This window comes from Hydractinia symbiolongicarpus, chromosome 11 (genome assembly GCF_029227915.1).
Source record: "Hydractinia symbiolongicarpus strain clone_291-10 chromosome 11, HSymV2.1, whole genome shotgun sequence".
In the NCBI taxonomy this organism is placed as follows: domain Eukaryota; kingdom Metazoa; phylum Cnidaria; class Hydrozoa; order Anthoathecata; family Hydractiniidae; genus Hydractinia; species Hydractinia symbiolongicarpus.
The window spans coordinates 7,527,550-7,553,638 of record NC_079885.1 but is presented as its reverse complement, the minus strand read 5'-3'; the positions used below and the strand labels follow the sequence as shown (position 1 = coordinate 7,553,638).

General features: G+C 34.8%; 2 protein-coding genes across 9 annotated transcripts; one reads left to right on the top strand and one right to left on the bottom strand.

The window, feature by feature from the left end:
- Positions 1-1,191: 1,191 nt before the first annotated feature.
- On the top strand, positions 1,192-25,236 carry LOC130614594 (oxidative stress-induced growth inhibitor 2-like). Of its 8 annotated transcripts, none has more exons than XM_057436024.1 (6): positions 1,192-1,294; positions 2,779-2,858; positions 17,621-17,667; positions 22,188-22,281; positions 22,401-22,537; positions 22,826-25,236. In XM_057436024.1, exons 4-6 carry the CDS (start codon positions 22,209-22,211, stop codon positions 24,038-24,040), a joined length of 1,425 nt encoding a protein of 474 aa, XP_057292007.1. In that variant the 5' UTR covers positions 1,192-1,294; positions 2,779-2,858; positions 17,621-17,667; positions 22,188-22,208; the 3' UTR covers positions 24,041-25,236. The 8 variants fall into 8 exon arrangements, with proteins under 8 accessions (XP_057292007.1, XP_057292006.1, XP_057292010.1 ...); XM_057436023.1 differs by having other exon boundaries at positions 1,264-1,396; XM_057436027.1 differs by having other exon boundaries at positions 1,264-1,396; positions 2,779-2,888.
- LOC130613397 (uncharacterized) lies at positions 8,303-9,025 on the bottom strand. Its single transcript, XM_057434748.1, has one exon. It carries the CDS (start codon positions 9,023-9,025, stop codon positions 8,303-8,305), a length of 723 nt encoding a protein of 240 aa, XP_057290731.1.
- Positions 25,237-26,089: the final 853 nt, after the last annotated feature.

Here is a 26,089-nt window from a genome sequence, read left to right as displayed (position 1 = left end):
TGGCTCAGAGCAGTACATTCGAATAACAATCCAGAAGTCATTGCACGGTTATTTTTAAATGCCGTCCGAGAAATAGGTGGATGTCCAGAGAAAGTGAGGAGTGATTGTGGTACTGAAAATGTAACTCTAGCTACTATTCAATGTTATTTGCGGCGTAATCACGGTGATGAGAACGCAGGTACAAATGTACGGTCCTTCACACAGTAATCAACGGATTGAGGGATGGTGGTCATTTCTTCGCCGAAATAGAAGCTCTTTTATGATAGATTTCTTTAAAGAAATGGTTAATGATGGATTATATAATCCTGCTAATGAGCTAGAGTTTTATTGCTTCCAGTACTGTTTTGCCTCCGTGTTACAGAATGATCTTGACGAGGTAACAGAACATTGGAATTCCCACCTCATTCGGAAGTCCAGGTATGACACGGTTTCTAGTATTCCTGATGAATTGTTCCATTTCCCAGAAAAATTTGAAGGGGAGAGTCGTCTGAAATTATGTGATAGTGATGATTTGGATGAAATGGATGAACTCATCTCCGGTGACGATCAAGAAAATGAGGACGAGAATAATTACTACGAATACTTCAACTACTTGATTGATTTTCTGGGAATGTCGCAACCTGAGAACTTCCACTCGGCCAAGCATTTGTATACCGTCATGTTATCACATGCGGAAAAATAAAGGTTAACTTCTTTTTGTGTTACTTCTTTTTTAGAGTTAGATAATCTGTAATTTTGCTAAAATAGCTAGTTTCTTATTAATTCACCTACCAAATACCAATTCGGTTGTATTTTCTGGAGATTAAAGAGATGAGGTCTTGTACCTCGTTACCAAGCCTTTTTTACGCCTTGCGGTCACAGCCTTTCGCTGTGTTCTTGTGTTCGATACAAGATATAAAATACCCTGGAAACGAGGTTAGGGTCATGTTATTTTGAGAAATATTTTTGACAATTTTACCATTTCGAAAAAGATTTTTTTCTTTTTTGGAAGAGATTTTCACTATTTTGAAAAAGATTTTCATAAATTTGAACAAGATTTTCACCATTTTGAAAAAGATTTTCACTATTTTGAAAAAGATTTTCACCATTTTGAAAGAGATTTTCACTTATTTCGGGAAAGTTTTTTTGCACCTATCGGCTTCCGTACTAAACGGTGACACACTAAGTCCAAATAATTAGAGAGTGGTGTGTTAAATAGGAAAGGGGGCTTTTACATGGTTTTTGATGTTTTAGGGTGGGCATCTATTGGAAAAGGGCGTTAAATAGAGAGTGGGCGTTGAATAGAAGGAGTACGGTAAGCAAGAGCAAGGATTATGAAGATAAAAACGAGAACCGTCAAAATAAAAATGAGAACTGTCAAAAATAAAAGTGAGAATTGTGACATCTCAGGGCCATAGTAATATTTAATTTGTTCCTTTTATCAACTTTTTTATTGGTTTAAAGTAATTGCGGGGTCACATATACTTCTCAGCACTAAAAAAGGATGCGAAAATTTTGGCTCAAGTGTGTAAATTTTAGAATATTTTACTTTAACCAGTTTAAATAAACGATTTGCCGCTTAAGTAGGATGTAATTAACTCCTAATAAGGAGGTATATCTTTTATACACTGTGACAATATATGGTCAACTTCAGTCAGCAATAAAAGTTGCCCTGTAGTAACTAAAAAGATATATAGGGTGTTTGGTCAATTTAGGACAGCAATAAAGGTTGACCTGCAATAACTAGAAAGAGTTTGTTCAATTTGGGTATATTATTTATTTGCAGTTCCATATCTATGCACCCTTCAATTTTAATCAGAAAATCGATGCTTGGTGGCTCTGATTCCGGTGTGCAAAAGGGGATTACATCATATGTTTTTTTCCAAAGGCCAATACAATTCAGATCCTGTGTGGTTCTGTTTTATAAGGAAAGAGCTTCTCTAATTTTAAAACCAAGAGTAGAGATGCGCATGGAAGGTCCGATACTCTTTTCTTTTTTCCGACAATTAGATTTTCTCATCAATCCTTTCCGTTAGACGTGATGAAAGCCCTTGTGAAGAAGCTGTTAACGAATACACCAACTACTTCGAATTCGCTTGTGGCCAGTTATCATTACAAATTATAAATTTGTTTATTTTTTTGTTATATTTTTTGAATTGTATGTAAGCTAACATCTTGTTTCACATATGTTATTAATGGCACCTCTGAGCAGTTGTTGCGTGTGTGTTGGCAAACCGCACACATCTCATGAAATCTTTTGAAGTGTTATATAAAAGGTGACATATCGGCAATTAACAATTGGTATTAGAAACAATATAATTTTGCTATAAAATTTGGCATGCTAAACAAAGAAAATATGCTGAAAATAATGGCGACATCAAGATCTTGATTCCTTCCAAGCTTGATACTGTTTGAGGCCAAAATTGGTTTCAAATTAACAAACTATATTGTAGGCCAAAATTTGACACACTGAACAAATGACACGTTTGTAGTTTGAAATAGCTTCAGTTTTTTAGAAAGCTTTGATTGCTGTTATTGAAGCCATTAAGTTTGATGGGGCAGTATGATCACTTCTTTTACTACAAGTATAAATCAAATATATAATCCTAATAATGCTCTTTTGTTGGTCAGTGTTGTACACTGACATAACTCTGAAAATAAAAGTGAAAAACTGACATTTTTTGATCAAGACCAGTGCATACATACTATCTACAATTACTTTACAGCTTGGAAAGTGCCTAATTGTAATTAAAATGTAGTTATTGATGTTATTAGTTTCTTTAATTATTTGTTTTTAAGATTTCGTTGACCAAAACATGCTGACGCAAAAGATGTTACACCACCTTGTTTCCAGATGGATCAGCATTTGACACGAACTGGTGAGAAAGCTGTTCATTTGTTACAACACAGTAAGGGTGGAAAGTTTCATGATTTGTGTTGCTTCTCATGTAGGTTTGTTTTAAAACATTCCAAATTAAAAAAAGCAAAAATTTATTTTTGGGAAAATACAGTATTAATCTATTATGAAAATTTTTTTTTACTAATTGTGTTCCAGTTTGTTGTTGGTTTGTGTTCATGTGTCTGTTTAAAAGGGTAATACTTAATAGGCAGTTAAATAATTATGCTTACGTGAGTACCCTATATTTAACATCAGAGTGGAATTATTAATTGATATTGTACTTTTGTCACATTTCTTATTCTTCCTCTTGGTACACAAAGCATAAGTTTCTTGTAGGGTGAGTTCACATTATTTGTGTATTTTAATCTAAATATTTAAATAAAATTTTCTGTCACGTAATGGTACTCAATAAAAAATTACTATTGGTACATTAAAATGTAAACATATATTATTTGCCATAGTTGTCTTTATCATTGACACTCTTTGTGTTGCATGTTTTTGTCAATCATCATCATCATCATTCATCATTCTCGGCTTAACGTCCGTTTTCCATGCTAGCATGGGTTGGACGGGGTATATTAATGACCCTCTTCCAATCTGATCTAGACTGTGTTAGATCTAAACTCAACTTCCTCTCTATCAAGTCTGCCCTTATAACCTCATGCCAAGTCTTTCTCGGTCTGCCTCTGGGCTTTGCCCCAGGAACTATCAAGTCTCTACACTTTCTTACCCAATTATCCTCCTCCATTCTTTCCAAGTGCCCCAGCCAATTCAATCTTCTAATCTGGATAACATCTTTAATTCTACGGAGACTTAGTCTGCTTCTTAGCTCATCTGAACTCTTTCTGTCTCTCAGACTGGCATTACACATCCACCTAACCATTCTCATATCATTTCTTTCTAAACGGTCAAGATCTTCCTGCTTCACTGCCCATGTCTCACTACCGTACAACATAACACTTCTTACACAGGCCTCATACAACCTACCTTTTACCTCAATTGACAGGACTCTGCTAGTCAATAAAGGAAGTAACTCTCTAAACTTTTTCCAAGCAAAACCTATCCTGCAAGTAACACTTCTTCCAACACCCCCTTCACTGCCCAACATATCACCTAAGTAACAGAAGTTCTTAACTATCTCTAACGAGCCACTGTTGTACATCATTAAAGCTGGAAATACTTCATTCTCTATAACCTCACCTTTGCAACGCTTGCATACAAACTGTATGCCAGCTCTTAACCTTCCACTAATACTACTGCACTTCTTATGTACCCAATGCTTGCAAGTCTGACAAAAAATTGAGTTACTACCAACCCCTTTCCTGCAAACTCCACAAGGCCACTTTCCAACTACAAGGTCGCACTTGGCTGCAATGCTACTTATCATGACTTTAGACTTTGCTGTGTTTACCTTCAGCCCTTTCTCTTCTAGTCCTTTCTTCCACTTCTCAAACTTTTCAACTAATTCTTCCATCGACTCTGCTATGAGAACCAAATCATCTGCATACAATAACTCCCATGGACAACCTGTTCTGAACTCCATCGACAGGGCTTCTAAGACTAGAATAAACAACAAAGGACTAAGTACAGAACCCTGATGTACACCAACATTTACACTAAATTCATCACTAAGTGAATCGTTAATCCTGACACGACTTCTAGCATTGCTGTACATAGACTGAACCATCGTAACTAGCCACTCATCCACACCTAATTTTCTCATAGCCCACCAAATAACTTTACGTGGCACTCTATCAAAAGCTTTCTCTAAATCTACAAAGGCAAAATAGAGATTCTTTCTCTTTCCTAAATACTTTTCCTGAAGCTGTCTGAGTAAAAATATTGCATCTGTAGTGCCACGCCCTGGAACAAAACCAAATTGCATCTTATCTATATCAATTCTTTCTCTAAGTAACTTATCAATCACTCTTTCAATAACTTTCATTACTTGATCAACCAACTTCAAACCTCTATAGTTACCCCTTTCTAATGCATCACCCTTGCCCTTGAAACAATTCACTATTACACTCGACTGCCACTCACTCGGAATAGCACCATCCTTTATAATCTGGTTAGCAAGACTTGTAATAAGCTCAACTCCAATATATCCAGATGCTTTTACCATCTCTGCAACAATACCTGATACTCCTGCAGCCTTGCCAATCTTCAATTTCCTAATAGCCTCCACTACCCATTCTGTCTTGATCTGCATAGCTGGCCCTTCTACGACATCATCATCAGACAAATTATCCTCGTCCCAATCAAACTCAGTGTTAAGCAACCTCTGATAATGATTCTTCCAAGCTACCCTTTTCTCCTCCTCTGTACTAGCCAAAACACCTTCATCATTACGTATACACTTCTCACCTACAACATCTTGATTAGTCTTCTTCATTTGCTTTGCTATCTTGAATACCTCATTGCGCTGGTCTTCCCTTCTTAACACATCTGCAAATCTGTTTCTCTCTGCTTCTGATTTTGCCTTATACACTGCTGTACGAGCGCGACGCTTAGCTTCTAAGTAAATATTTTTACTACCACCTGACTTCCACTCTTTCCAAAGTTTCCTCTTTTCCTTTATACACTGGTCAACCTCATTATTCCACCACCAGGTCTGTCTATGTCTAGCTGGTCCTTTCGTCCACCCACAGGTATCATCAGAAGCTTCTAGAAGACAATTCTTCAAAGTAGTCCAAGTACTTTCAACACTGTCACTATCACATTGACTATTGTAGGCTAACTGCTGAACTTTTGCACTAAATTGTCTTGCTACAATCTCTTCCTTCAGCTTCCAAACTTTTCGACGGGGCCTGTACTTTCCCTTGGCTTCTTTGACACTCTTTAAGATAATATCACAAACCAGCAACCTATGCTGGGAAACACACTCTTCCCCCGATATAACTTTCACGTCCTTTACCACTTTCTTGTCTGACTTTCTAACCAAAAAGTAATCTATCTGTGTCTTACAACCACCTGACTCATATGTTATCAGCCTACTCTGTCTCTTACTGAATGATGTGTTGCAAACCACCATGTCCGTTGCCATTCCAAACTCAAGCAATCTCTCCCCTTCCTTATTTCTGCTCCCAAATCCATAGCCTCCATGCACACCTCTATAACCTTCAGATGACTTCCCAACATGACCATTAAAGTCGCCGCCCACCATGACAAGTTCAGTGTCTCCAAACTTTGATGTAACTGCTATTAACTCATCATAAAACTTATCTTTATCTTCCTCACTGAGTCCACACTGTGGAGCATAAACTGACAGAAAAGTGACAACCCTATTACCTATCAAAAACTTTATCACTATAATACGACTATTAACACGCATAACATCTATTACTTTTTCTACCCACTTCTCTGCAACGAATATGCCAACTCCTCCATATCCATCACTATTACCAATCCAAAAAAGCTTATACCTTGCCCTCCTGCCTTCCACAAATCTCACTGAAGCTCCTCTCCACCTAACTTCCTGAACACAACACATATCAACAGATCTACGTTCTAACATTTCAACTACTTCACCTGCTCTACCTCTCAGAGTACCAACATTTACACTAGCCATCCTCAACCTAGTGTTATCTACCTTGTGATGTGATAGCTGGGTTACGGTCTGACGATGCTCACATCTGACATCTGTCCTACCGTGCGCGACACCTTCACTCCTTAGAGTTCCAGCCCCGTTTACGCAGTTTGTCTGATTAACTATTCTTACGGTCATTAATAAAGAGTTTTGGCATTGTTTTACAGCTGGATGCCCTTCCTAGCGCCAACCGTTCACAGACCGGACTGGGTGTTTTTTAAAGTGACACCATCACTATGTGGCATTTCATGGGACTTCCACAATCGCCCCTTTAAACTAAGGTATGGCGGAGGACGTTTAACTCCTCTCTTGTCTCTTAAGGAGACCCTTCACCCAATCAATGTGTTTTTAATTTTGTAAAAACTTTATGCAAGATAATATTTTAGAATTGGTAAGATAAAATGATTCATATGCCTGTTGAGAAATTTCTAAATAATGCAGGAAGTTGGAAAGAATGGAAGCTACTATCTGATGTAAAGTTGTAGTGTTTGTATGAATAATTTATCAAGTTTGATGTCTTGATTATATTGTGCTGTTTTAAAAAACAGTTTATTGAATAAAACATCAAATAAAGTTATATCAACAGTAGACAAAATCACTGATTAAAATATTAAAGTTTTAGCATGAAGTATCATCTCCTATTAAAACTGTTCTCTTTTTAAAAAGTTATTTATAGTGAATGATAAATTTGTAGGTAGGTTTTTGCTTATTTTTTTTCCTTTAAATGTTTTCTTTCAGTACGGATATGCCTGTTACCTTCACAGAAGTATACTAGGGTAATTATTAAAGTGGATGTTACCCCCCTTTATTTTAAGATTTAATCCAAGTATTCCATAAAATTGTGAAAATATATATACAACTTAGTGTTAAATAGGAATATATATATAAGACTAACCTGTAGGTTATCTTCGCAATAGTTCTTTCTGTGTATAACGCAACGCTAAATTAGTGTGATTGATTCAACTCAACACTATTGAACACCACTCTGACTAAACACAACGAATTACCAATGATACTGGTTCAACACAATTAAAACCCCACCACCAAGTGATTCTTATTAGTAATCGCCTAGATAGAAGATCAACAATCTCCCTCTATTTTCTTTCTGTTTGGCGTTCAGTTGGTTATTCGAATGTTGAGAGGAATTTATAGCGACTCCTACTCGCTTAGTACAGTGGTCTAGGGGCAAAACTGGCTTTTCACCAAAACCCTCTACTGTACTAGTCTTGGTTAAGTCATCACTACATGTATCTCTCTTTCTTCGTGTGATTACTTGTGTGGAATTTAAACATAAAAATTCTAAAAGATAAAAACTCAAAAAAACTTAATTTTTGAACACAATATTCAAATTTTCATAACTCAACATTTAATTGGTCACTATTATTCTTCATGACCCCTCTGTAGCACATTCATTAAGAGTGTGCTATTTGCTCCTTGTTTTGTTAACACGTCTGCTAACTGATGTTTGGTAGAAATCCACTTCAATTCATTCTCTTTCTGATTGATACTCTGTCTAAGGGAAGCCATATCAACCCTTAACCGTTTGTCTTCCAAAGATTTTGTTGAATGGGCAGCTTCAAACAATGATTTGTTATCTGTATGACATAAGACATTCAACACTTCATTTATCACATTCTTCACCCATATGCATGTATCAATACCATTAACAAGAGCTAGTGTCTCAGCAGCAAGAGTGCTACGCGCAACTCTCTTAATCTTTTTAGACTGCCATGTGATAGGTGCCATAAGATTCTCAACACCTTTCAGGAAAATAAAAATTCCACTTTGAGAGCTGCCATCTTGAAGGTTCCCAAATGAAGCATCAGAATATAAGATCAGTTGTAATCCCAAAATTTCAAGGAAATGTTGGGATCCAATTTCAACTTCTTTACCACTTTATTGGCTCTTATGACATCATCAACTACTGCACAGTTTAGTTTTGTGCTTAGCTGGCACACATCAAATGAAATGTCAGGCCTTGATTGCGATGACATCCAGTTTAGTTGCCCACATATACATCGGAAGTTTGATTGTTCTTCATGTGATAGTTGACGATGTCTGTGTGTTGTGTTTTGAATCTTGACCAGTTCCATACCTGCCACATAGTTCTTTTGGTCATAGTTAATTGAACCATTAGATTGTTGTATATTGACACCAACATATTTGAAATTGGAGTAATCTTCAGATCCAATGAGAAAAGTTTCTCTGATAGGCGAAATGACCTTCACTTGAAAATCATGGGATCCTCCCCATAGAAAATCATCAACATGTATTACAATCAGTCCTTGGCAGCAGTCATCTTGAATCCAATAAAATAATGCTGCATCAAATAAAGACATTCTCAACCCCAAGCCGATTAGCTCTTCCTTCACACGTAGATACCAAGCTCTTGAAGCATCAGCAAGGTTGTATACAACTTTATTTAGTTTCCAGAGCACACCTGTTGTATTTGCTTCCTTTGGGGGCTTTATGATAACCTCTCTGTCAATCTGGTTGCCTTGAAGAAATGCCGTCTTGACATCTAAGGTGTGACATTCCAATTCATAGGTTGCTAACATCGTAAGTACAATGCAAAGACTTTCTTTTGAAAAAGTTGGGGAGTCCTTAGTCAGATTTTTGACCTCTTCTTCTTCAAAACCTCTTATGACCAAACGAGCTTTAACTGTTTTGTATCCCTCTATATTCTTTGTTGTGACCACCCATCTTGTGGATATTGGAGATTGACCCTTATCTTCTATGGTGGAGAAAACTTGTTGTCTTCCCAATTGGCTAATTCTTTATACTTTGCATTTAGGACCTCATCTGTAACAGTTGCTTGAGTCGATAATAGTACTTCTTCAGTTTCGTTTGTCTCAACAACAGGTTGCCAGTCACTCACACATCTTTTGAAATCTAACCAATTTATTTCACCTGTGTCATTTTGGACATTCAAACAGCTACCATACTGTCTGCCTTCTTTTCCTTTTCTGCTCACTTTTCCTGTTCTGCTGTGGACTAATCCCCTTGTCCATTCACTGTCGGGAGTTAGCTTGTAAATGATTTTTGTCTTCAACTTTGGTATTCCTTGGACTGTTGACGAATTGCTAACATTTCGATTGGTTGTGATTTCATTTGTTGATATCTTGTGTGTTGTTGTTTCATTCATTGAGGCACCGTCTGATGTTGTTTCTTTTGTTGTTTGTAAATTTGTTGTTTTCTCATTTTCTGGTTCTTCTGTATTGTTACTGTCAAAATCATCTGCACCAACATATTCACCAAAAACATCATCACGTTCAAGCGGAATGCAATTGTTCACTCGTGTAGTTGTCACTTTAGTACTCCTTTCCGTGTCTTGTAAAGGTTTTTGTGAATGCAAAACTTGGTCCAACTTCTGCAAGCGACACATGTGTACTCTAACATAACTTCCACCATGTTTTACAAGGACTTGCTTATTCTCCTGTCCAATTACAGTGCCTGGTCCATGCCATTTTTCACTGTCTTTTCTCTTATAAAAAACTCTATCTCCATTGATATATCGCTCATCATTGTAACACTGAACATTATGTCTCAATGCTCTTCGTATACGCTCAGAAGACTCTGCTGCTATAAAGGCTCTTCGTGATGCATGCATTACAGCAAGGTTATGGGCCACGGTTTTGCTTGAAACTGTGTCATTCATAGCTGGCAAATGATCAGTGAGGATGCAGGGATAGTCGTGATTTTTACCATAAACAAGTTGATTTGGTGAGAATCCCTTGTTGTTTGATAAAGAATTCTTTGCACTTATAGCCCAGAATAGTGCCCGATTGTGTGTACATTTTGTGTCTTCAATAATTTTTTTCAGCATTTCCTTAATCATACCATTGTGTCGTTCACATAGTCCATTTGACCAAGGACTTTCAGCTGCAGTTGTTGAAAACTCTATGTTAAACTGCTCACACATTTCTTCATACACTTTGTTAACAAATTCTCCACCATTATCAGCTAGAAACTTCCTTGGTTGACCAAATCGGGCTAACCAAATTTCAAAGATAATATCTGTTATTACATCTTTGTCTTTCGTCTTTGTCAATTTTGCTGATGAAAATCTGGTAAAAACATCTATGATATGGATAAACCATAATGATTGCGAAAGTTGCACAAGATCTAGAGCCACACACTGGTTAAATTCTGATGACATTGGTAAGCCAACAATAGGGCGCGGTCTTGGTTTTCTGTATTTGATGCACACTTCACAAGAGTTTGATACTTCGTCGATGACTTTCATAACTTCACTTCGGTCATTTAAGAAGGAATTAGATGCTTTGATGAGAGATTTTAATTTTTCAGCACTTGGATGGCAAAATTGACGATGAAGTTTGATAATCTTACTTTTTCTTGATTTTGTACTTGCACAAACAAAGGCAACCTGGGGTAACAAGTGGTCATGTTTCTTTCCATCCATCTCTATTATGTTGTTGTTCAAAGGTATGCCTATTGTATCAGTCATGCCTATTTCACAATAGCATTTGAATTTATCAACGGTTTTGCTAGGAATCGTAACTCCATTTATCTTTGGGTTCTTCGATCTCATTGCTGCACACGCATCGATACATGCCGAGGCTGTTTTCTTGTAGCCAATGTTAACCTCCGTTCCACCCGATCCATCACCTGTGATAAAATTGCATGATAATTTTGGTGGAGAGATAAGACACGTTTTTTTAAATCTTATTTGGCTGGGATGCTCTTCGGGCAATCTATCATTTTCAAGATTATCAATAAAACATTGATACCAAGTATTACCACAAACGGTCTTTGTGCAACCACAGTCTAAAACTGCACATGACAGAGTTTCGCCGACCAGAGACTGCATTTCATCTTCTCTGATTTTTGCAAAAAACGTAACCTTGAATGACTGTCCTCTTTTCTAACATCCTCAGGTTCCTGGTTCTCATAAGAGTGTGGACAGTTTGAAGCCCAGTGATATATAGATTGGCAAATATTGCATCTTGATGGACTTCCAGATTGATCAGATGGATTCATTCTTCTATTGTTGGGTCTGGTTTTTCTTCCTGCATATCTCTGATTTAAAGCAGTTGCAGGTCTTCCTCTTCTAAACCTTGAGCGTTGATATCCCCCTCTTTGAGTGAAGTAATTTTGCTCAATTGTATCTGCACTTGCCTGAAGAACTGGTTCTATCTTTACTTCAGTATTTGTTCCTAATGAGGCCACCGTATCCCCAAATATTTTCTTTAACTGCCGTACCATTGCATCATACCGTAGTTCATTTAAAGTTGCTCTTGCTAACTGTTGCTGCTCTGGTGTAAGGTTGGCACTTTGTAGAACTCTATATGCCAACACTCCATCAGGAAGTACCATTATGTCCTTGGATCTTATGGTATAACCGTTCAAACTCTATAAGATAGTCATTCATACTCATCTCAGGCGGTCGCTTAAATTTTTCAAAGGTTTCATAAGCTAGGTAAGCAGTTTGATTCTCATCTTTTAAATATATTTTGTCCAATCTGTTAGTAATGGCTTTTACTCCAGTTGCTGCACTTATCTGTTCAATGTCTAATTCTAGAACTGATTCTTTAGCTTTCCCTCTTAAGCCCATGAATATAGCTGGCCCTTGTTTTTCTGCCTTTAATTCTGTCAGTGCTTGCCATATTTGCACTTCTTTTTTCCAATCTTTGTAACTCGTCTCTTTGTCTAATGATGGTGGGGGGACCCAACTTTTTGACATTTCACTTTTATTCCTCTGCTACCATTGTTAAATAGGAATATATATATAAGACTAACCTGTAGGTTATCTTCGCAATAGTTCTTTCTGTGTATAATGCAACGCTAAATTAGTGTGATTGATTCAACTCGACACTATTGAACACCACTCTGACTAAACACAACGAATTACCAATGATACTGGTTCAACACAATTAAAACCCCACCACCAAGTGACTCTTATTAGTAATCGCCTAGATAGAAGATCAACACTTAGTTCCTGAATGTTATGTTTATTTATGAACGTGTTTTATACCAATTGTATGGGACAGAACAACGATAATGTGTTCCGAAGCAACAATTTAAAGCGCTTCTGCAGGTGGAAAATATACTAGAACAAGACGTATGATATACGCAAACAACCTCGCCAAGAAAGTGTATAAAAAGCTGAAGTTATAGACACGACATATTTTGCTATTCGGATAGGCAATAATATTGATAGAAAATTTCTCGAAATTTCAATTTTAGTTAGGTCAGTCTGTAAACACGTCCTCGCGGGCGAGATAGTAAAAAGAAAAAAAAAGTAAAAATAGTTACCAAGATGAGATTCGAACACACGACTACTCCCGTGTCGGTGCTCAGAGAGGCAAAAATTTCCATTCTTGTAGGACACATTTGCGTTTTAATACAAGCTCACGAGCTTGTAATAAGCTTTTGCAGTCATACTATCATGTCTTCAAAACACTGTACCCAGTTTTAATTCTTCTAAAAAATAGGTATTTATTTATTACAGGTAATAACAACAAGAACTCTTAAAATTGTTGTATCTGTCCGTGTAATAAAATCTTGTATTTATTGCGTTACTAGACAATTTTTCCTTCAGGTAAAATAAACCAAGTTTAATTTACGCAAAAAAAGAACAACATCTTTTTAGAAAAATACATACAAATAGCTATGATCTTTTTAAAGATTGTCTAATCTTTTAAAACTTGTTAAAACATGCTCGTGTTATTACAATAAGGCAAGTGTGTATAGTGTTTAATCACTTTGCCAAGTGCACATTCAGAATACATACCTGGTATATTACTATTAGTTTTTACTATTACGAGAAGCTTTTTAACAAAACATTAAATTAAAAAAATAGGGTTGATAACCTTGTTTCATCTCTGTACGACAAATGTTTTAATTTTTTCAGAATTTATTAGTTACTCAACTTCTTTTTTAGAACTTTGTGTAGGTGTTCTCAGCTTATCTCTTTGCACGAGCTGTTCAATAGTATTTAGGGTATATTGGGGAAAAAGGAAATTCATGAGGTAGGGTCAAATTAGAAAGTTAATCAAATTTTAAACGAAAACATAGCAGCAAATATAAACTAACTCACTTTATACAATATGTTTTTACTTTACTCAAACAACAGAGAGAAGTGGAAATAAGCTCTTAAAACAACTATTGGAGGTAGGAGGAAGCCTAGATTTGTGTTTATTTACGTACATACTAAAGCAGGCAGGCACCAGACTTTTGCAGAACCAAAGCAAATCAGCAACATTTTAAGAAACCAGCAATTTACTAATCCTGTGTTGCAATTTGGGTTTTGTTATTATTACAACAAATTCATAGCCCACCAAATTATCTATGTTATTTTAATGATAGACTTTTTTTAAGAAGACTACATAATGGGATTTGGTGACTTACATAAAGGTTAAACTAATGGTGGCTGAAAGGTTGATGAGCATTGTGGACAAAAACAATATCTATACAATCATCTTAAATATTACATTGAACACCCAAATATGACTTGAAACGACAGGAAAGTTCGCTACATGTATTTGGTATCCCTAATTTATTTGAAATAAACTGCTGTAGGTCTTTTAAAAACAGTCAAAACGGAATGGTAGAAAGCAAAACGATTGCTGTAGATCAGTTAAAAACAGTCAAAACAGGATCTTAGAAAGCTAAAAAAATTGCTGTAGATCATTTAAATCGAAACTATGAATACACAATTTTGCTAGTTCTTTCAAAGAAATTAACTTTAAGTAAATTTTTGTAACATCTGTTAAAGTGCAAAAGGAATGTCAACAAAAAGTTTCACATAATAAATTTGTAACATTTTCAATTGGTTTTTAATTGCTTTTCGGTAAACAAATCGTTTTGAATATGTTTCGTAATTCTTTTCAAGTTTTGTTTCTAGATCTGTTTTAAAATAGTTTCGAAATCGTTTTCCATTCGCTTCCACTTCGTATCATTTTTGAGCTTAAGAAAATGAAATAATTTCAATTGTTTCCAAATTGTTTCCAAATCGTAAAAAAAGATGATGCGATCTTGAAACAATTATAGAAAACATGAAACAATGATGGAGACGGTCCCTTACCTTAAATCAAGCTTTCAAGATAAACTTTAAACCTTTTAAACTAACTAGCTAAATTGTGCATAGAAACAATCAAGATTATTGCACTAAAGCCAGTCGAGGCCTTGAAAAATGTAAAAGGTGTTAATTACCTTCTTAAAGGTATTGTTATAGTATTGTTTTTTTAGTCTGTAAATTTTACTGCCAAAAAAAATACTAAAAAACACTCAAAATATTGGATATAATGGACATATTTTTAGATGATAGCAACAAAAACTATAGCTAATTCATCCTTAAAAAGTAATTATTCATAAACAGTTATCGAATTTCCTCTATTTGCCCTTTCCAGTAGTCATTCAGAATGCTTTAGGCTGGGAAAACAACATAAAAAGGATCTGACCTAAATTTCCAGCTATTTAATATTTTAAAATCAAGGACAACTTCATCAACCGCACCGGTCCAGCTTTCTTATCTCTTTCATTTTTCAAAGTTTTTCAACTGTTCCTTTTAGAAGTGTAAAATGAAATTACAGATAGATTTGAAGTTATTGACTGCCTTTTTTTGAAATGTAAAGAAGAAGAATAATCTTGGGTACATTTCCCCTTAATGTTTAGCATTTTTAAACTACTAAGGTTAAAAAACACAAGGATTCCTTCTTTTAAAACATCAGGCATTTGTTCCTGTTTTGCTTTTAGGTTATTCATCATTTCAAATTTTTTTACAGCAGTTTTCAAATTATGCAGTAAGAGATACTCCAGCGCAAGTTTTTGTAAGAAAGAGTAAAGAATGGAAGCACTCAGACTAAAGGGTTAATGTTAATTTTTTAAAAATTATGAATGATTTCTCTTGATGGATTGAGCTGTGTAAGTTTTAAGTTTTTGTCATACTCCTAACCCCCTTACCTATTATAGAACTTAAGTAAACATTTTAAGTGTAGTTTTGAGCAATAACTATAGTATTGAAGGAGGTGTGTAGGGCTTAATCATATGTCAATCAGGTGTCTAGTAGCTACTATTCTCAGGAAAACGTCCAGAAGAGTCCATAAACTTGCAAAAATTTTTGGATGACTTTTTGAAAAACCACAAATTGCAAACCTTTGTTAGAAAAAGCGTGATATTTAAAATTAAACAGTTTTCTCAATTTTGTGATGTATACAAGTTTTAAAATGTATTGCTGAGAAAAAGTTTGAAACAAACGTCCCACAGAAGATGGAATTTTTTTGGTTTATACCCTATATGTTCATAAGTAAGCACTGCAACAACTTTTTCTTTGTGTTCTTACAGATGAAGTGGCCATTCAGCTATCTAGATAATTATTTAAAATGGCAGCTTTTTAAAGGCTAATCATTATTTCCAAGAAATAGTAAAGGAAATTTTTATAAATAGTAAACAATGCAGCTGTTCCTGATACCTTAATCCACCTAATTAATGCTAGAAAAAATGATAGTCCCATTCAATTTATAATCCAGGGAAGTCTATTAATAATCATTACATTTTTATAATTTAGTGGTATTTTTTTCTATACAACAATCAATTGATATTGTATTTATATGTATATTAATAGTGTGCTAAATTTAAAAAATGATTATGAAGCACTTAAAGTCATTTTTTTACACTCTATCAGGGATGTCAGGTATGGTCCTGAATTTTGAAAATTTAGGCTTATGTCAGGAAAGAGTCAGAAATTTTGTATTTAGATGGTCAATCAGAACTATTTTATCTTTTCAAGTTGGCTGGAATTAAATTTTATAATTGTTTTAAAAGAATTAGCATTATATTTAAACCAATCTGTTCTATCAATAGGTTATTCCAAGGTTTCACTAATATGATGTTGAATAAACACCCTGATTTTGTTAGTTCTAATTCATAGGACCATTTTATTGTTAGGATCATTCTCATCTCAACAAGAACAAAACTATGTACTCTAGTCTACAAAATGGCTCAGTTTCGTATTGTTTTTTAATCTGCTTCCTGGTTTATTTCATGTCTTGCGAATTAATGAGGAATTAAGAAATAAATTTATTATTTAATAGGGCTCTTGCTGAAAAGCTTTCTAACTGTTTAAAACACAAGATGCATAAATTTTCAGGAAAATCTCCTCTAAGGTTTTCAAAAGCATCCAGGTTAAATCAGAAGAGTATGTGTGGTAGGTCTTTTGATCTTGCAAATAATGGTATTTATAGGCTGACATCAGCATTAAACTGTTAAATATAGGTGGATTTCCATTCGAAAACAAACTAAAATGGTTGGAATGGACAATTGTGAGTTTTTGGATTCTGATTGGTTGATGAACATTTCAGTTACGATTTGTTATGATTTAAACTTAAAGTTGATATTATTTCAAAAAAATTATAATAATTATAATAAAGTGGTGAATACAATTTAAGTGTTTTTGTTGTTCCATTCTATTTTTGCTGTTAGTGGAATTTAACTTTAGTATTTTTAAAAGACTAAAATAAGTGTGAAAACCTCACTTATTACGTATGTTCAGACCTAAAACTGCAACAGGCAAAAATTCTATTAATTTTTGCCTGTTCCTTCCGTGTTAAGTCTCCGCCTGGACTAGCATTAAAATTAAAGAGCCACAAAATTAAGGGAAATAATATGTGCGGAGCTTGATCAAAGGATAAGTTGGGTTGAGGAAATTTTTTTTTTTTTGGTTTTGCAGGACAGGAAGTTTTGAATATGCAAATAAAGGAATTAGGTTTATTAGAAACAATGAATTTAAATAAAAAAAGTGCCCAAGTTTGTTTCAAAAGTCTATAATTGTGATATTCTTATAAAAAATATCGTGTGTTGCAGTAACTGGAATAAATATTATGAAACTGACAAAAACGGCTCAATGGCTGACAGCTTAGTTTTGCTATATTTAATCCCACTGATCTCTTTATATCCATTTATTTTGGAGTCATGTGACATTTCCTAATTTTAATACAATGACCCTATAGATAGGTGTCAGATTTTTAAATAGGGTTTTATTTTTAAGTTTCTTAAATGCTAATTATCGATTATAACAAATCCATCATTTTTAAGAGATTCCATTTTGGTTAACAATTAAAAAGCTGCATTCTTTATTTTTGCTGATTCATTATTGTTGTCAAGTAAAACAAGATATTTGAATTTTGTTTCAGGCAAAGAGGAAGTTTGAGTGGAGTTGGACGGTGATAACAGTAAAAGGGTATGCGTTTTGTGCTTTGCTTCTTTTTTATTAAAGAAGAATGTCACGTTGAAAACTTAAAAAATAAGAATTGAATAAAAATAGCATCATTGATTTTTTCACACGACTTGCAACGAAAAATTGCTGTTTAGAAAAAGTGAGAATTCAAAAGAATGGTTTATGTGAGACACAATTAGTTTATTTTGTGTTACATGTTGTGTTACATCCTTCTCACTTTTTCTTCGGCATCTTCGTTGTTTACTTACTTACTTATTTGTTTGTTTGTTTATTTGTTTTTTTGTATATTTGTTTATGTGCTTGCTTTTTGTTTGTGTGCTTTTTGTTTGTTTTTTAATTAATTAAATGTTTTTGGAACCCTTTGTAAGGACACCATTGTAACAATAAGCAGACGCTTATTGTTGCATCAATCAATCGACTTCGAAATCTGTATTTTAAAATTAAAAATATGAGCATTTTTTGGCATCCATACCATTTAGATCGTACTAAAACAAGTTCTAGATGTGGCACTGGTTAATATTCATTTCTTTCTTCAGTAAAGTTTTTTTCTTTTTAATGCGTGCGAAATACATCATGCAGAATTTAAAACAATATGTTGGAGATCGGTTATGGCGCGCCAGTGGTTTATTTTCATAGAGGTGATTGCGTTTTCTAAGATAGGTCATGGCAAAAGAGAAATTTCTTTGCATAAGTACCATTTAATTGCGTTTGCTAAGTAATTAATTTCGTTCTGTATATCCTTTAATCATCTCAATTATTTATATGCTTGTGCAGCTGTTCTATCCACTTCATAACCATGGTATTGCATTCTTCCCAATTAAAGTTTCTCCATGTTTAATTATGCTCAGAATGTGCATTCAGTTGGTCAGAAATTCGATTTTGGGCTTGAGGTGAAATTTCAAATATTTCATTGGTGAGTCAAGGACCTGCTGTTAAAATCAAGAATAGGTTTTTGTAGTTAGCTAGTAAGTCTATTTATATTGAAAATCTCAGAAACTCTTGACACGGTTGTTAATAAAGGTGAATATTTAGAAATAAGTGACAATCATCAAAATAAAACAAAAAAATTAATTAATCTAAAATCATAATTACCAAGTTTAGCTAATTTTTTTTTAAAACCTTATTAAAAATACTTAACTAATTTTGATTTGAAATATAGATTGTTTACTGGTCTCTGTACGGGATTACTACCGACCTCTGTACGAGACTACTACCGACCTCTGTACGGGATTACTACCGACCTCTGTACGAGACTACTACCGACCTCTGTACGAGACTACTACCCACCTCTGTACGAGACTACTACCGACCTCTGTACGAGACTACTACCGACCTCTGTACGAGACTACTACCGACCTCTGTACGAGACTACTACCCACCTCTGTACGAGACTACTACCGACCTCTGTACGAGACTACTACCAACCTCTGTTGGAGACTACTACCGACCTCTGTTGAAAAGTACTGCCGACCTCTGTACGAGACTACTACCGACCTCTGTAAGCGACTACAAAATACCTAACAGTCTTCATAATAGTCTTATTTTTGCTGTAATTGAATCAGTAGAACAAACAAAAGTTACTCGCATCAAATCTTCCACTGTTAACCTTTGTTTTTCAAAATAATTATCTGTAATTAGTGTTTGTGTTTCATTGATTTTTTAAGTTGTGATGCTTTGTCATTTCTTAAACGCATTTTCAACCTTAGACTCCGAACAATGTTTAAATACCGACATGCTGTCTATTAGTCATAACTCATAATCATTAAACTTTAGAATATCAAGTTTGGGCTCATATGAAAGGGAATTAAATTCTCCATCCAGCAGTGCTGAGCACTCTACTAACTTTGAAATAGAAGGCGGCGAGAAATCGAGTCCAAAGTCCAAAATTTTGAGTTATTTGCAAAAACTGCTGTCTAAGGTTTGATAATGAATTGGAATTGATTTTTTGCTTGTCCGCAATATCCCACATTTTTCATCTTTCAATGATTCCATACTAAATACGTATATTCAATCGTAAATTTGAATAGCTTTAAAATAATTTGGATTCCGCTTCAGTGTCGTGAATATTTTAGATTTTTTCTAAAAAGTTATTTATGTTACTAAGTGTCGATTGGAGCTGACTCTGGTACTAACGTTTCTATCACATTGTACAGGAAAAATTTTATTTACATTTCACCAATAATTTTGAAAACATCACTAAAACAGGCCTGTTTTTTAATTACCATAACCAATAGTGTGACCTTTCAGATGATAAAAAAATCCATGTTTTAAACTCCCCCCCCTTTAGTAGAAATTGTATCACTTTCAACAATCATGTTTGAGGTCATTAAAGTTGGTTTCGGCGATCTCATTCTACTACAGATACTTTCTGCCGAGTTTAATTTTTCGTTGGTTTATTTTTTCTTAAAAGCCTTTACTTTAAGAATATCTTGCTTTAACTTCTTAATTTTGGAAACATAATATATGGATTGAACTGTTTATATCAAACATTTTTTTCACCTTTAAAGTCTTCAATTATTAATAATATTTTATAGAAGGGAACAATTATTCAACGTCCAAATAAGTACTTTGCTTTTGTTAATATTAAATAGTTCAAGTTTTTTTGTATATCCACATTGACAATGGGAAAAAAAGAAAACTAATTGAATTTTGTTGAAAGCTGAATGGTGTTGAGCTATGCATGAGATGTTTCCTCTCCTTTTCTTTCTTTCCCGTATTTATTATGCTCGTTTTTATCCAATACTTTTTTTTTTCTTTGGAAACAGTTTTTTGTTTTTTGCAGCTTTTGTGAGAAGTTGGTTTTGTGATTTAAAAAGATAGAAAAGAAGACCTTTTTGATTCTCCTTGCTGATAATTTTTTTTTATTTGTTTATTTTTTTCTGGTCGCATTCCTAAGGCGGGTTTCCACTTAATGGAAATGATCAAATATCGATCGCAAAAAAGTAGGAAGCTATACTACTTTCGAGTCGATTGACGTTGATTGATTCGACCATTCGTTTGGAAACCCCCCTTTTGCTGTTATTGTTGCCGCTCTTGTCGGCGCTGCTGTTGTTGTCGTTCCATGCCCATACCCAATCCCCTTTTCCTACAAATCTTTGAAATTTTATATACAGCTCCTTTTCAAAGCTGACCCAGAGGAAAGAAAAAATAAACGCAAAGCCAATGTGTATTTACAATGTTGATATAATTTCTTATACAGATCTTGTGTAATCCTAATCGTTAATTCTTTTTATATCTCTCTGACACAGTTTTTTCTCCGACGCACAGTTGATAGTGTTTTGAATAAACAAGCCGAACTTGTATGTCGACACTCTACTTAGTATGTATGACTAGCTGTCAAGAATTAGATCAATGTTATTTCGTCATTTGCTGTACATGTTTTATTTTTATTTAAAACACGTACGTCACGCTAGAAGAGATTTACTATTGTTGACACAACATATAATAATCGACAAGTTTTCAGTGTCGTAAAAGAGTTACGGGATTTGGCAGCTTAAAGCCGAATCTCTACTGGACGATTTTTGCGACGATTTTTGTGACGAAAAGCAGAAACCAATTCAACCTTTCGTCACGACGAAAATCGCGACCAATCGAATTTGAGTATTGGTGACGATCGTCGTAAAAATCGTCCCGTGGAGATTCGCCTTAAAGTTCAAATCGTCGGCTAACGTACAAAATGTTGTATTGGCTATAATGGCGCTGGCATTGATTATGGTGAAGGACAAGTACAGGATTGATTCAGCCTCCTTTGTGTGCATATCACATGACTTGTTTTCAGAAATAAATTCATTGACACAGTCGCGTTGTTCACTACTAAAGCAGATCGAATCAAGTTGCAATTTTTTTTAACGTCACCTGAATTCGTTCTGAATAGTTATTTTAAAGTTGTTTTTTTATTCATTGCGAGCTCTCGGTTTTAATAATTTAGTCGGGGTATTCATGTTATACCCAGTTTAAAAATATCATTCATTAAAATGTTGTTAAGGGTTGTGTGTGTATGTGTGGTGTGTGCAGTGAGCCATGAAAGTGTTAGTATGTGTGTTTGATTTTCTTCTCTTGTTTTGTAAAAGAAGTTTGATTGGTTGTTCCACGTTGTCTTTGTTTGATTGTGTGGATACATCTAATTTTAGTGTTGATTTTGTTGATAATATTGCTGTTGTTGTAGTTGATTATGGTTGTTGCATCTCTACTGTTATTTTTGTTGTTTGTTTGTTGTCGTTTTTTTGTTGTTTGTCTGTTGTCGTTATTTTTGTTGTTGTTGTTGTTGTTGTTGTGGCAACCGTTGCTTCTGCTAGCTTGTTCATAATGACTTCGTAGATTTATATATCTCGTGCTATCTTCTGCTGAATGCTCTTAATGCCGCAACAGTCAAAGCACTTCACTTTTTTATAAAAGTAAATATTTGTGTATAAAAAACTGAAGAGATCTCCTTAAAGAGGATTTGTTTGCATTTAGAATTTACTCTCCTATATATAGTTCGTGCTTTTTTTATATATATTTTATATTATTTTAATTTTTTTTAGTGGTTATAGATTTAAGTAAAGATGCGCTTAGAAAAAAGACTGTCAACGGAAGGTACTGTGACCAGCCGTAAAGATTTTGATGTTGTGATCGTTGGTAAGTTGTTATCTCATGCAAAAAGAACAACAAAAGTTAGGAGTTTTAAGACTTGCTAGAATTTCGACATATCTTGTTTTGGAAATCATTTATTGTGTTTTTAATCCATAAATATTTAGGAAATGGCCCATCTGCTATCATCTTATCGTATTTTTTGTCTGGCCATTGGCCATATTACAATGGGAAGCCTATTGACGATCCCATCTTAAAGGACCGACTGAAGTACATGTCACAAAATAAGTCCTTGGTACTCGAGGTAGGTGACATACCTTCATAACTTTTCTACTTGTTAGTATTCCTTTTATACGCTGGCGTTAATGAGGGTGTTAATTAACGTCGGGGCGTTTAAATCGTTGGATATTTATCAGTAAGCGTTGTGTCGTAAATTTTTGAAAATCAACGCCAGTTCGGGTTTCATTAAACAGTCGTTCTCATCTTTTTTGTTTTTGGAAAGATATAAATTAACTAATTAACGTCATTGTTTTTGGAAGACGCGGGTCTTATTTCTGCCGTCGTATTACCTCTACGCTAATTTTCGTTTTAGGATCTGGAATGGTTAAGCGAAGGTGTTTACGACTCGCGCACGATGAATCCTGTGAGTATATTATTTGATCACCTGTACCATCCAAACGCAGACATGCTAACAAATGATGAGGCGGTCATTGAGTGGAGATACAATCCGGAGAACGAGGTTCGGCACATTGTGCTTGGACTTGGTCCCCCAGGTGGGTCGTGGCACCGCATGACAAACTCGCAGCTCACTGTCAGTCTGGCGCAATGGCTGGAAATGCCGGAATATCCGTTTAAAGATTGGTTTAAAGCTAACGAATCGAAGCTGGCTAACCTGCCGAAGATTTCGCACAAATATGCTGTTCATCCGGACCGAACGAATGCTTTGTACGTCGGAATGTATTACTCCGATTACGTTAAAGCTATGGATTTGTCTTCATTCTTTATGAACAATGTCAAAGTAACATCTGTCACCCAGTCAACGGAGAATTCCTCGCAATGGAAAATCGAAGGAATCCAATATGGGGAAGACCAAACGACAGATTTTTCTGTTATCTCAGATAATGTTGCACTTGCTTCAGGCGCGTTTAACCATCCTCGAAATTTGAATGTTCCTGGTGAACATTACTCGTTTGTACATCATAAACTCCCAGATTTAGAAACTCTTCATTCACATAATTGTCCGGTAGTGGTGGTTGGATGCGGCCTGGTGGCGTTAGATGCCGTTCTTAATTTAATGTCCATGAAGATACCAGTACTACATGTGTTCAGACGGAACGCTAAAGATCCCGAGCTCGTCTTAAACCAGCTCTCCTCCGCATATGCTGATTATTTGAAGCTTAAACCCCTGATGACCACGAAGTCGCAGATCAACGAATACTACACGCCCTACGCACAACACAACCTAGCCGAAATTTTGCCAAATAAAGAAGTTATTATCGAACACGTGAACAAAAAATTTAGATTTAAAATTCACGTCAGCAAAGTTCTCATACACGTCGGTCTGTTGCCGGACTTATCTATTTTACCCAATTCGGATTTGTTAAAAGAGGATCCCGAATCGGAATTCAACATAAAGACTAACCCGTTAGATATAGACCTGTTTACGTATGAATGTAGGTCCCGCAAGGGCTTGTATGCATTGGGACCGCTTGTAGGTGACAATTTTGTTCGATTTATATCAGGCGGCGCTTTAGCCATTACACATGGTTTGTTCAGGAACGAGTGTTCTTCTGACGAGAGCGAGTGAGTAGGAATTTTTGTTTATTTTTATTTGATGTTAAATTATGAAATTAGGAAATACGAAATAGGAAGAGTACCGAATACCGGATTCAAAAAACCCGGAATTATCGGATTTAGTACTAAAATAGTCAAAACCCTGGGTTTTTGGCGCTTGGTATTTTTCACCATATAAAAAGAGAAAAAAAGTGACTTGTTTCATCCACGAATCTATTTTGCATACACCAGAATAGAAATTTAAAACGAAATTATTAATTGATGCGTGTTGACAGCGTCTATAGTTGATTCCATCATTTGTTTACCGTTTGCTTAACCTCCATTTGTGGAGTGTTGGTACAAGTATTTAGGGTGCTGAGAGATCTTATCAATTATGAAAAGTGTAGTTACTTTGTTGGTACACGCTGGTTTTTTTTTAATCAATTGTTAAAAGTGCGAGATTTATCCCTATGCATAGATACTGTATATAAAAAAAAACGATTCCATCTAGTTTAATTCATAAAAAAAACCGATTCCATCTAGTTTAATTCAATATTTTAATCTTATCTATCTCTATCATGTTCTTAAAAATGTTATGCTTTATTGGAAAATTTTTAATTAGACAATGAGTCTTCCAAAACGTGCGTTATTTGCCTTTCTAAAATACGAGTCTGTGGATTCTTACAATTTAAATGTGTTGGTCACACGTGTAACGTTTATATCAAAAATTTTTCTCTTGTTGTTTTTTGTTTGAGGAGTCTACATTTTCGGCGGAAAAAAGTTCTTAAAAAAACGAAAATATTTTTTTTTAAATCACACACAGACATGTAATTATATGGATTAATTAGAAAAAAACACAATTTCTCCAACCTTTGTGGGAGATTTGGAAATTAGGTTGCGAACCATGATTTATTTATTGTGAGAAAAATTATAAAATAGTTTCAAGTATTATTATTAAAGAAATATTAGTTTACCTTTTAAACCTCAGTTAAATAAGACTCTAGATTCTTTCTGCCTTGGTAACTAATGTTTGGTAGCTGAAACTTTAGCTAGCTTATAAAACGCCATTATGTGAAGTTTATTAGTAACGCCCGTCAGAATTTTTATAAATCAATTTTTTAGTCAAGTTGATTTTATACTTTTTTGTTATTGTTTATTATTGTGTATTATATTTTTCAAAAAACAAATAAAAATGAAGTTATAGAAAAGATGTAACAATAAGATAATAAACACGCTTCTTACTTGCATTGCATACGCTGCCCAATTTCGTTGGTTGCTTGCTTTTGTTACAGGCACGTGCAACCCCCCTCCCCCCAGAAAAGAACAACATAACACGCAAATCAAAAACAACTGGCAATTTGAAAATATATTTCGAATATTTTTGGAAAAGTTCGAATGTGACACTAAAGGCGGGTTTCCTCTCAAACGAATGTGGTCGAAACTGTCGATTCGATCGATGGTGTTTTTATGAAAATTGTTTTCAAAACAATAACAAAAATTTCATGATAAATAATGATATTGAGCATGTACTTTGAAAATATGACACATATACGATGAACAAAACTATATTTGTACCATTCTTTTAAAAGTTCCCACCCATTTGCCTTGGGTCACTTCCTCAAAAGTTTCAAAAAGTCACAAATTTTAGTACGAAAATACTTGGTTTATAGTATTTTTGCCATGAAAATCTGTTTACATGCTCAATATTATTTTTCTTTTTGTGTTATTGCATTTTGGAATAAATTTAATTACCCCGCATTCGATCGAAGCATGGTCGAATTTAAGTGGAAACCAATTTTAGTGAGAACGCGATTGATCCACATAGATCGATTCGACCGCATTCGTTTGAGTGGAAACCCACCTTTAAGGTATCAAAAAAATTTAACCGTGACGTCACGCAGCGAAATCGAGTACTACCCACCGCCTTTACGAAAAACGGGAAGAACTACCCGCCCACATATATTACACCCAAATATTTCCAGTCTGCAAAAATTGTTGTAAAAGTGACCCAACTGTGTGCAATATTTTTACTTAATAACAACTTTTTTTTCTGTTTTTTTTTTTCGCTGAGAAAAATACTAAA